Source organism: Manis pentadactyla, chromosome X (genome assembly GCF_030020395.1).
Source record: "Manis pentadactyla isolate mManPen7 chromosome X, mManPen7.hap1, whole genome shotgun sequence".
Taxonomy (NCBI): Eukaryota; Metazoa; Chordata; class Mammalia; order Pholidota; family Manidae; genus Manis; species Manis pentadactyla.
The window spans coordinates 116,272,605-116,282,575 of NC_080038.1; the positions used below are offsets into that span (position 1 = coordinate 116,272,605).

General features: G+C 41.8%; 1 protein-coding gene across 4 annotated transcripts; it reads left to right on the forward strand.

Annotated features, from left to right (window-relative positions):
* Positions 1–908: 908 nt before the first annotated feature.
* LOC130682051 (fibrous sheath-interacting protein 2-like) lies at positions 909–8,962 on the forward strand. 4 transcript variants are annotated; one of them, XR_008995373.1, is made up of 4 exons: positions 909–1,139; positions 1,548–1,673; positions 7,470–7,631; positions 8,828–8,962. XR_008995373.1 is itself a non-coding variant. In XM_057496181.1 (4 exons), coding segments are annotated over exons 1-4 (327 nt in total). In that variant the 5' UTR covers positions 909–1,040; the 3' UTR covers positions 8,830–8,962. The 4 variants fall into 4 exon arrangements, 3 of the variants coding, with proteins under 3 accessions (XP_057352164.1, XP_057352163.1, XP_057352165.1); XM_057496181.1 differs by having other exon boundaries at positions 7,470–7,569; XM_057496180.1 differs by lacking the exon at positions 8,828–8,962 and having other exon boundaries at positions 7,470–8,801.
* Positions 8,963–9,971: the final 1,009 nt, after the last annotated feature.

A 9,971-nucleotide genomic window follows, 5' to 3' on the forward strand; every position in this document is an offset into this window, starting at 1 on the left:
TTTTTAACTGTACCTATGTGCTGTTTTCCCTTCTTTAGTCCTAATCAAGTAACCTGCAACCTAGGCAAAAGACTAATTTGGTAAGCAATCCCAACTATAAACAGCCAAGAAGTCAAGAAGTAAGATTCTTAACTCACTCTTTAGCAAACAGACAACAACCCAGGCCACGCTGGGGGCAGGGCAGGTGGTCTTACAACAAATATGCACCCCTAGCCCTTTACCCCCCATTGGTGGGATTATAAAATATGTAAGCACTATGGAAAACAGTATAGACCTGAAAAAATTAAAAATAGGGTTACTATATGATCCAGCAATCCTACTTCAGGGTATTTATCCAAGGAAATTGAAGTAGGGTCTCAAATGGGACATTTGCACACCTATGTTTATATAGCGGCACTATTCACAATAACCAACCTAAATGTCCATCAGTAGTTGAGTGGATAAAGAAAATGTGGTTCATACATATCATAGAACATTATTGAACCTTAAAAAGTAAATAAATCCTACCTCATGCTCCGACAGGAATGAACCTTGAAGGCATTAGGCTAAATGAAACAAGCCAATCACGAAACGACATTGCTCTTTGGGAACCAAGAAAGATTAGAATTACACCCAGCTACCCACTAACAAAACCTGACACATTGTGGTTTAAAGGAGTGGGTGCTGGTCGCAGATATAAAGGGAATCTCAGCTGTGGCCCTCTTACACCAAGCCTTTGGGACCACTTTCCCAACTCTGAGGATTCTAAACCTCGAGTCTTGGGTCCTGCACATACGCCCAAGGTTCTGGAAGCGAGGGCCATGGCCCTTCCTCACCTCCCTGGAGTGCGACGCCTGCGCGGGAGACACCTGTTGAGGACGTCATCACGCCTGCGTGCGACATAGTTAGGGGCGTGGCCTAGAGAATGCGATACCTTGTTGACCAGTATCCTGGCGGCCCAGATTTGATCTGGGCTTAGAGCAGGAAAGGTGCGAGTGAGGAGAGAAAGGAAGACGGATTGCCGCCCCAGCCCCCGGGCCCCTGGGAGCTGATGGGTGGCCATGGATCTGTATCTCGGCAACTGCCGCAAGGCTGCCAAAGCCGCCGCCACTAAGGCAGCCGCCTGCAGCCGAACTGCAGACACGGAGCAATGCGACAACGTGAGTGGAGGTAGTCGGCCGTCCTCCCACTCCTCCTGAGCTTTGGGCGGGGTCTTGGAGGTGCGTCCCGACGGGAGGGGCGGGGACCTCAGCAGAGCTCAGGAGAAAGGCGGGGGTCCTGGGCGACCTAGCTTCTGACTCCCTGGCTCCGTTCCGAGCCGACGCTAGTAGCCAGAGCTGCCTCTGGCAAGGATTGGTCGTGGGGAGGCCCGGAGGTAGGGCTGGTGCCCCGGGAAAGCTGGGAGGCCTTCTGGGTTGTCGGCAGAGAGGGTTCTTTGAACCTAGAGTGTGTGATTCTTTGGTTTACTTGGAGATACGTATTAGCCCATTGAAGGGTGAGTAGACTGGTCTGAACTCAAAGAGTAATTCTAGGGGACAAACAGACAAACTTCTAATTGTATTTGACAGAGCTTGCAAAAAAACCCCACTCCAGAAGTCGGAGCAGCTGATCTATTGAATCTTACTCTTGTGGTCAAACTGCCTGTTATCCCAGGAAGCAATAATGTGTTCTACACTACAAATATAAGTGAAAAGGTAAACAAGTTTTGATAGTGCCAAAATGATTTTCTTTACCCTTTTCAGTTTCCTGTTAAACTGGAAACACTACTATGATTTTGCTTCGGAGTCAGCTTCAATTTCACACACCAAGTCAAGTTAAATGAGTTGAAGTATTTAGTGTCCGAACGTCATTTTAATGATAGATGGCCTTGTGATATGCCTCAGGGTTCTTGTTCACAAAGCCGAAGAATGAGCTTCACAGTCAAGGTAGGAGAGCAAGGTACAGGCTTTTATTTAGAGATAAACTGAAAGGACAGAGCTCCCAGCTCACGCTAGGAGGGGACAAGGGAGTCCGTGGGGGTGCGTTGGCTAGGGGGTTTTATTGGCAGTTGATATTTGGGAACGTGAAAGAGTTTAGGGGTGTGGACTTAAGTGGTCCCTGAATATTAATAATTAACTTAAGGAATTTCCTGCCTTGATTTCTCTCTGGGACACCAGCACCTTGGTCCAGGAGCACATCAAAAGGCTGCCTGCCCAGCCCCCAAGGTGGGCTGAGGTATTGTCTATTTGCTAAAGAATCCTGCCTCTTAAACTTCCTGGGTGTTAAAATGCAATCTTTTAAGATGGAATTCTTCCTGCCTTTTACCATGTCGTCTACAGCTGGGTCTGCATGCTAAGTTAGTTGCTCAGTTTGCAAATTCACCTCAGATCTGAAGGAGGAAGGACAGCACATAGGCCTGGGCCTTTTAGTATGCTAAAGTGAATCTTACACATGGTTACAAATGATTAGCATAATAAAACGTGTGCTACTCTTCTTCATCTGGGGAACATTAACTGATCTCACTGAAGAATGATTCTAGAGCTTAATGTTAAACATAGAGTTTTAGTAGAGGTGGGGTGGTTTCTTTGCCTGTAGTTTCATTGCTCTGACTGCAGATATCTCGCCGTGCCCCCTCCGGAGATCCTCATCCTGCTCTGACTACATCAACGGCCCCTGTCTCACTGGCATGTACTCTCCTCCTCTCCTTCCTGACCTTTGGTTTGAGCCATCTCTGAAAAGATATTATATGAAGCCTTTCCCAAGTGTCACAACCCCCAATTATCTCATCTTCCCTTAAAATTTAATTGACCTTGGTCTGCACACTCTCACTCAGCAGTGAGTCAGTACTGCTGAGACAGGGACCATGGATGTAGTCAGAGTAGGGTGAGGAGGGCCTCTGGAGGGGGCAGGGCAGGATATTTGCACTCAGGGCAAATGTAACTACATGCAAGGAAACCCCCCTACTAAAACTCTATCTTAAACATTGAGCTCTAGAATCATTCTTCAGGGAGATCAGTTAATGTTCCGCAGATAAAGAAGAGTAGCACATGTTTTATTATGCTAATCATTTGTAACCATGTGTAAGATTCACTTTAGCATGCTAAAAGGCCCAGGCCTCTCTGCTGTCTTTCCTCCTTCAGATCTGACAAGGTGATTTTGCAAACTGAGCAACTAACTTAGCATGCAGACCCAGCTGTAGACGACATGGTAAAAGGCAGGAAGAATTCCATCTTAAAGATAAGATTGCATTTTAACACAAGGAAGTTAAAGAGGCAAGATTCTTTAGAAGTAGACAATACCTCAGCCCACCTTGGGGGCTGGGCAGGCAGCCTTTTGATATGCTCCCAGACCAAGGCGCTGGTGTCCCAGAGAGAAATCAAGGTAGGAAATTCCTTACAGTTAAGTTAGGTTTTTAATATTCAGGAACCACTTAACAAATCCCCACCCCTAAGTTTTTCCATGTTCTCGAAAAATCCTGAACTGCCTATAAAACCCCCTAGACAACGCACGGACGACAGACTCTCTTGTCCCCTCCTGGCGTGAGCCGGGAGCTCTGTCCTTTCACTTTATCTCTAAATAAAAGCCTGTACCTTGCTCTCCTACCTTGGCTGTTTGTGAAGCTCATTCTTCGGCTCCGCAAACAAGAACCCCGGCATCACTGCTAGGGACTTAGTATACAGCACCCATATTGTTATACATTTTAAGTCCTCTGCCTAACACTCCCTCCCTGTCCTTAGCTTTCAGGCCAAGCCTGAAGGAAGTTCAGAACTTTGTGGTTGTGTGCTTTGACCACAATAGCAAAGGGTTCTACAGGTATTTTTCGGACATCCTTATCCTCCCACTATCTAGAGGGTCATCAAGGATGAGTAGGGGCTCCTTTAGTATTTCTGATACTTGTCTAATATATATTTTTTAAATGTTTATTGCTGGAAAACAATATAACTTACCCTTTTGATGCCGGGGTTCTTGTTCATGAAGCTGAAGAATGAGCTTCACAGTCAAGGTAGGAGAGCAAGGTACAGGCTTTTATTTAGAGATAAAGTTAAAGGACAGAGCTCCAGGTGAGACAGAGACCGTGGATGTAGTCAGAGTAGGGTGAGGGCCTCCGGAGGGGGCAGGGCGGGATTTTTACAGTCAGAGCAATGTAACTACATGCAAGGAAACCCCCCTACTAAAACTCTATGTTAAACATTAAGCTCTAGGATCATTCTTCAGTGAGATCAGTTAATGTTCCCCAGATAAAGAAGAGTAGCAATGTTTTATTATGCTAACCATTTATAATCATGTGTAAGATTCACTTTAGCATACTAAAAGGCCCAGGCCTATGTGCTGTCTTTCCTCCTTCAGATCTGATGAAGTGATTTTACAAACTGGGCAACTAATTTAGCAAGTAAGCCCAGGCATAAACAACACAGTAAAAGGCAAGAAGGATTCCACCTTAAAGATAAGATTGCATTTTAATACCCAAGAAGTTAAGACGTTAAAAATTCTTAACTTACTCTTTAGCAAACAATACCTCGGCCCACCTTGGGGTCAGGCTGAGCAGGTGGCCTTGTTTCATATGCTTCCAGACCAAGATGCTGGTATCTCAGAGAGAAATCATCAGAGGAAGTTGCTTGTGTTAAGATTGCATTTTAATACCCAAGAAGTTAAGACGTTAAAAATTCTTAACTTACTCTTTAGCAAACAATACCTCGGCCCACCTTGGGGTCAGGCTGAGCAGGTGGCCTTGTTTCATATGCTCCCAGACCAAGATGCTGGTATCTCAGAGATAAATCATCAGAGGAAGTTGCTTGTGTTAAGTTAATTCTCAATATTCAGAGACCACTTAACAAGTCCATACCCCTAAGTTTTTTTCATGTTCTCGAAAAATCCTCAACTGCCTATAAAACCCCCTAGACAAACGCACCACTACGGGCTCTCTTGTCCCCTCCTGGCATGAGCCAGGAGCTCTATTCTCTCACTTTAGTTCTAAATAAAAGCCTGTACCTTGCTCTCCTACCTTGAGTGTTTGTGAAGCTCATTCTTCGGCTTCGTGAACAAGAACCCCGGCATCACCGGCTTACGCCAGGAGGGGACAAGAAAGTCCGTGGTGGTGCGTTGTCTAGGGGGTTTTATAGGCAGTTGAGGATATTTGGGAACGTGAAAAAGAGTTTAGGGGTGTGGACTTGTTAAGTGGTCCCTGAATATTAAAAATTAACATAAGGAATTTCCTGCCTTGATTTCTCTCTGGGACACCAGCGCCTTGGTCCAGGAGCACATCAAAAGGCTGCCTACCCAGCCCCCAAGGTGGGCTGAGGTATTGTCTATTTGCTAAAGAATCCTGCCTCTTAAACTTCTTGGGTGTTAAAATGCAATCTTTTAAGATGGAATTCTTCCTGCCTTTTACCATGTCGTCTACAGCTGGGTCTGCTTGCTAAGTTAGTTGCCCAGTTTGCATAATCACCTCCTCAGATCTGAAGGAGGAAAGACAGCACATAGGCCTGGGCCTTTTAGTATGCTAAAGTGAATCTTACACATGGTTACAAATGATAAGCATATTAAAACATGCTACTCTTCTTTATCTGGGGAACATTAACTGATCTCACTGAAGAATGATTCTAGAGCTTAATGTTTAACATAGAGTTTTAGTACGGGGGGTTTCCTTACTTGTAGTTACATTGCTCTGACTGTAAATATCCCGTCCTGCCCCTCTGGAGGCCCTCACCCTACTCTGACTACATCCACGGTACCTGTCTCACTTTGAAAACCAGTATGTTCTATTAAATATATGCCAACCTCACAGAAATTGACTGAGTCACACTCCCATAAATTAGCTTTCCTTAAGCATACTCAAAACCTGTTCCACTACAAGTAATAATACTCATTAGTATGTAACTTCAGCCCTCTCTGTTGGTTTCTTCCTCAAATATCTTCTATTTGCCATATTGCTATTCTGTACCTCTGTTATTCATGTGTTATCTACCTATAATTTCCAGACTTTTTCCATATTTAATTACACTGATTCTTTATTATATTGATTCCTCCAAAATGTATGCATTTAATCATGATCAGACACTACACTCAATTCCTTTGAAGGCTAACTTTGTGGGATCCTTTGTGTTTTAGGAGGATCTCCTCAAGGAACTAAGACTTTATATTTATACCTTTAGTTTGTTTTTTTTTAACTCATGACTACCTTATGAGGTAAAGCCAAGATTTATCTAAGGTCACAGGTAGACAGTACCAGAATTCGGACCAGAACCCCTGTCTCCTGACTCTTAGGCCATGCTCCTTCGCCTCACCTTGCTGCTTCCTGAACTTCAGACCACTTTAGCAGAGCATATGGAAACAGGGAATTTAAAGGTCTTTCAGATTGTTTTGAATGCAAGTGGAAGCAAAATTGTAGCATTCTGTCTTATTTTCAATAATATTAAAATGTAACAAAGCTACCTGTCCTTAGCTATGCATCAGTCCAAACCTGACAACTCATCTCATACTCCAACATTTTGATATTAAACTTATTCTCAAGTAATTTATCTATAAATTAATTTACTTGTTAGTACACCATACTTGGGTTGCAACTGTTTGAAAAGCTCCTTAAATTGTTTTTATGGTAAAGTTAATAATAAATACTTTACCAATTAACTTAGATATTTTGCTTCCAAAAAAAATAACCTGTTAGGTGTAAAGGACAATTTGCATACTTTTAAAAGTCTACCCTATGATCTTCCACTGGTGATGATATAATAGTGATAGTGATATAATAGTGATGATTAACAGACACACTTTTCAGGCCAGGGAATCCAGTTATTTTAATTGATGATAAGAAAGCTTACCCTGGCCTTAACTAATGGGATTTTTTTTCTTACTTGATAGGTGTGGTCAAAAGTCGACATCTAAAAGGAGGAATGCAATAATCAATTCACTAATTGCTGCATTGTATCAATTGCCATCACTTTTGGTTGTTTCCTTCTAGGAAAGATATGGGCTTCCTGTCTAGTCTCACTGTAAATTAAATCATTGCCCAGAAGGATATCTTTTTTTGCCTTTTTTTAAGGAAACATTGGTGGTCAGTGAGCTCAGATTCCTGATAGGTCCCTTGGGAGAGAGAGACAAGAGGCTGGCATCAATCAAGTGGTCAGAAACTTACAAAGGAAGCTCTTAAGTGGGAAAAGAAAGCTAGAACCCTATCGTGCCCATGCTGTCTGCCCCTCTACCTACATATGAAGCATCCTACCTATCTTGTAGGAACTCTTAGGGCCACATCTCAATGTTCAGGTATTGGGTTGAGGTTGAGGCTACCAACTGCAGCCTAAAGACAGGTCTGGTTTAAAAAAGAGAGAGAGAGAGGAATAGAAAAGCAGTTAGACTTACCCAGATCAGTCCATTGTCTGTAATCTTTCACTTCAGATTCTGCTGGCATGTTTTATTTTCAATGAATAACCTAATCATTTCAAAAAATTGAGGTTTAAAAGTGCGATTTCATTCAATTTTACATATGTAATACTACTGAATTTCTGTGTTGGCAGTTTTATCAACCTTCTTATGATTTTAACCTGTCCGATCGTTACTGTCGACTTTTGGAAACCAGCTATAAAAGCCTACACACTCCACGTTCAAAAACACACTGTAAGTGAAGAAACACCATCCAGAGACGAAAGAAAGGTGGCTACATCACCAGCAGTAATGAAGTGGGTTGAATCCTATTTCCTGTTAACCAGCAAAAACCTAGGGACTTGTTAGACACTTGTTTCTGTACCTCACTGGGACCCCGTATCAACTTTAGTTGACCAATAAAGGAAACCTAATAGAAAACTCAATTTTAATTACTCACTATGTCAGTAAAGAGAAATCAGGCAGCTGTTGTTTCTAAATAACTATCTGTTCCCACTTGACCTTTCTGTTTTGATAACAGCAAAAGATAGGCACCATGTGATTTGAGTATGTAAAGATATAAACACGCACACATTTAGTTATTTATTTATTTTTCTGCCAACTGTCTTGTAATGCCTTTCCTCTGGCTCTAAAAGTAATAATGTCACTGCATATCTGTCAAGGAATATTTCCTATACCCTTTGAGAAGACTAGAGAGAATGTGGAAACCTAGCACAATACAGCTTGATAGAATAAATCCTTTGGGGAGTTAAACATCATTGCAGTGGTGTTTTAATAACAAATTTGTTGGGGAAATATAAATTCCTGATTATGATGTAAACCATATTATTGAAATAATGTTATTTAGATAGAAATTTCCTGGTGGTACAGCAACGTTAGAGAGCCACTACCTTCCAAAGAGTTGCCCAAATGTACGATTATCACCCTTGATCCCAAACTTATTACTAAAATGAATGTTTTATGACTGTTCTCTGGAGAGTTTTACGATTGTAACAACTTTTTATTTACATTTTGGTTTTTGTTTTTATATGTCATCTGTACCTTGAAGGAATTAAATAAGTACAGGGAGTATCTGACCAGTTTAAAATTAGACTTTGGAAGAAACTATGTAAGAGAACAAGTAAGTTAAATACCGAAATTTGTTTTATTTGCGGCCTGTAAGAAAGTATTTATGTAGGGTTTGGAAGAAAGGTTTGGTCCTCTGCAGAATTTTTTCTTGTAATATTTTGACCTAGAAATATTTAGGTAGCAAGATCTCTAGAGATCTGTAAGAGATAAAAAGGAGACCCTTTCTTTTCATTTACAGAGAGAAATTTTCACTTATCTGAAAGGGAGCCACTCTAGACTTAAATGCAGGTTAACAGAATTAACCATTTGTAAAGTTACCAAGTTTACCAGGAAGTTACTAAGCCCTCACCAGAAGAAGGCATATCTGAGGTTGGGGGTATTTCTAACCAAGAGTAAAACTTTAATTCTTTTTTTCTCCTATCAGAAAACAATTGAAAAACAAGAAAATAAGTTGTTTGACACCAAGGCAGGCTATGACAATTGTGAGAATGCATATTTCCAACAATGGCTGTTACAGAAAAGTAGACAGGCAGCTTCAGATCAAGAGCTGTTAACCAAGCACAGGTATGACCAAAGCTCATTTGTGGATACATTGTGGACCCCAGAAAGGTGTAAAAGGACTAAAAAAACTGAAAGCAGATTGGAAAAAGTATTAGACACTATTTAACCCCCTAGAGTTTTCAATGTAGAGAGAAAGAAAAGGAGATTAAGAGGTCACAGGGACTGGGAACCTTGGTACCAAGGCTAGGGAGGAGAGTTTCTACCTGAAAAACTGGAGTCGCTAGGAGCCCAAGAGGTAAGCCAAACAGATATTTGAAGGAGAAATCCCAAGTAAAAATCCCTGAGCTTGGAAAACCCAAGCCCATAGTAACAGAGGGAAAGAAGGTGTTTTCATCATGTTTCAAATTTAAGTTTAAGGAAATGACTGCAAGGCCAAAAAGGGAGAGTGACTAAAACTTGATCTTATGCTGATATAAGCAGGTGATCCTCAACCAACTGTAATGTTCATTTAGTTATTACTCACACACATTCAGTGTTACCATGCAGAAGTCAAGTGTATACCCTGGGAGACAAAGGGATGAGTTATAGTTCTTTCTCTTTCTCCTATACCAAGGGTGAGAGCCAGGTCCCCATCACTGGACTCTCACATTCCATGGATTAATGCCGTGATATGCCAGAATACACACTGATCTACCAGTGTCCCAGAGTGGTAGTCTGCAGACCTATCTGTACATGAGAGCTCATACAAGGATTTGGCAATTACAAAGAAGCCAGTACCCACGTACTTTTAAAGGAAGTTCAAATCTACTTCCTTTTGAAGTCAGTCCCTTAGTTGATTTCAACAGTCTTTGAAAACTCATGTTCCCAAAACTCTGAGTTATGAACAATCTCTGTGTAAAATGCTTTTAATCACTCTGTTCCACATTTTGCCACTGCCCCGGCCACAATAACAGAGAGTCCAGTAAAAGGAGTGCAGCATGGTGAGGTGGTGGATCAGGTTAGGTCCCTTAAAAACTCTGCGTTTCCTGTAATTCAGAAAATAAAAAGCAACCCAGGTGGTGGTTTGG

Coding starts and splice junctions, on each gene's coding strand:
- LOC130682051 (XM_057496180.1), top strand. CDS start 1,041: ATGGATCTGTATCTCGGCAACTGCCGCAAGGCTGCCAAAGCCGCCGCC. Junction 1,140..1,547: donor ACACGGAGCAATGCGACAAC/GTGAGTGGAGGT, acceptor TGTATTTGACAG/AGCTTGCAAAAAAACCCCAC. Junction 1,674..7,469: donor CTACAAATATAAGTGAAAAG/GTAAACAAGTTT, acceptor CTGTGTTGGCAG/TTTTATCAACCTTCTTATGA.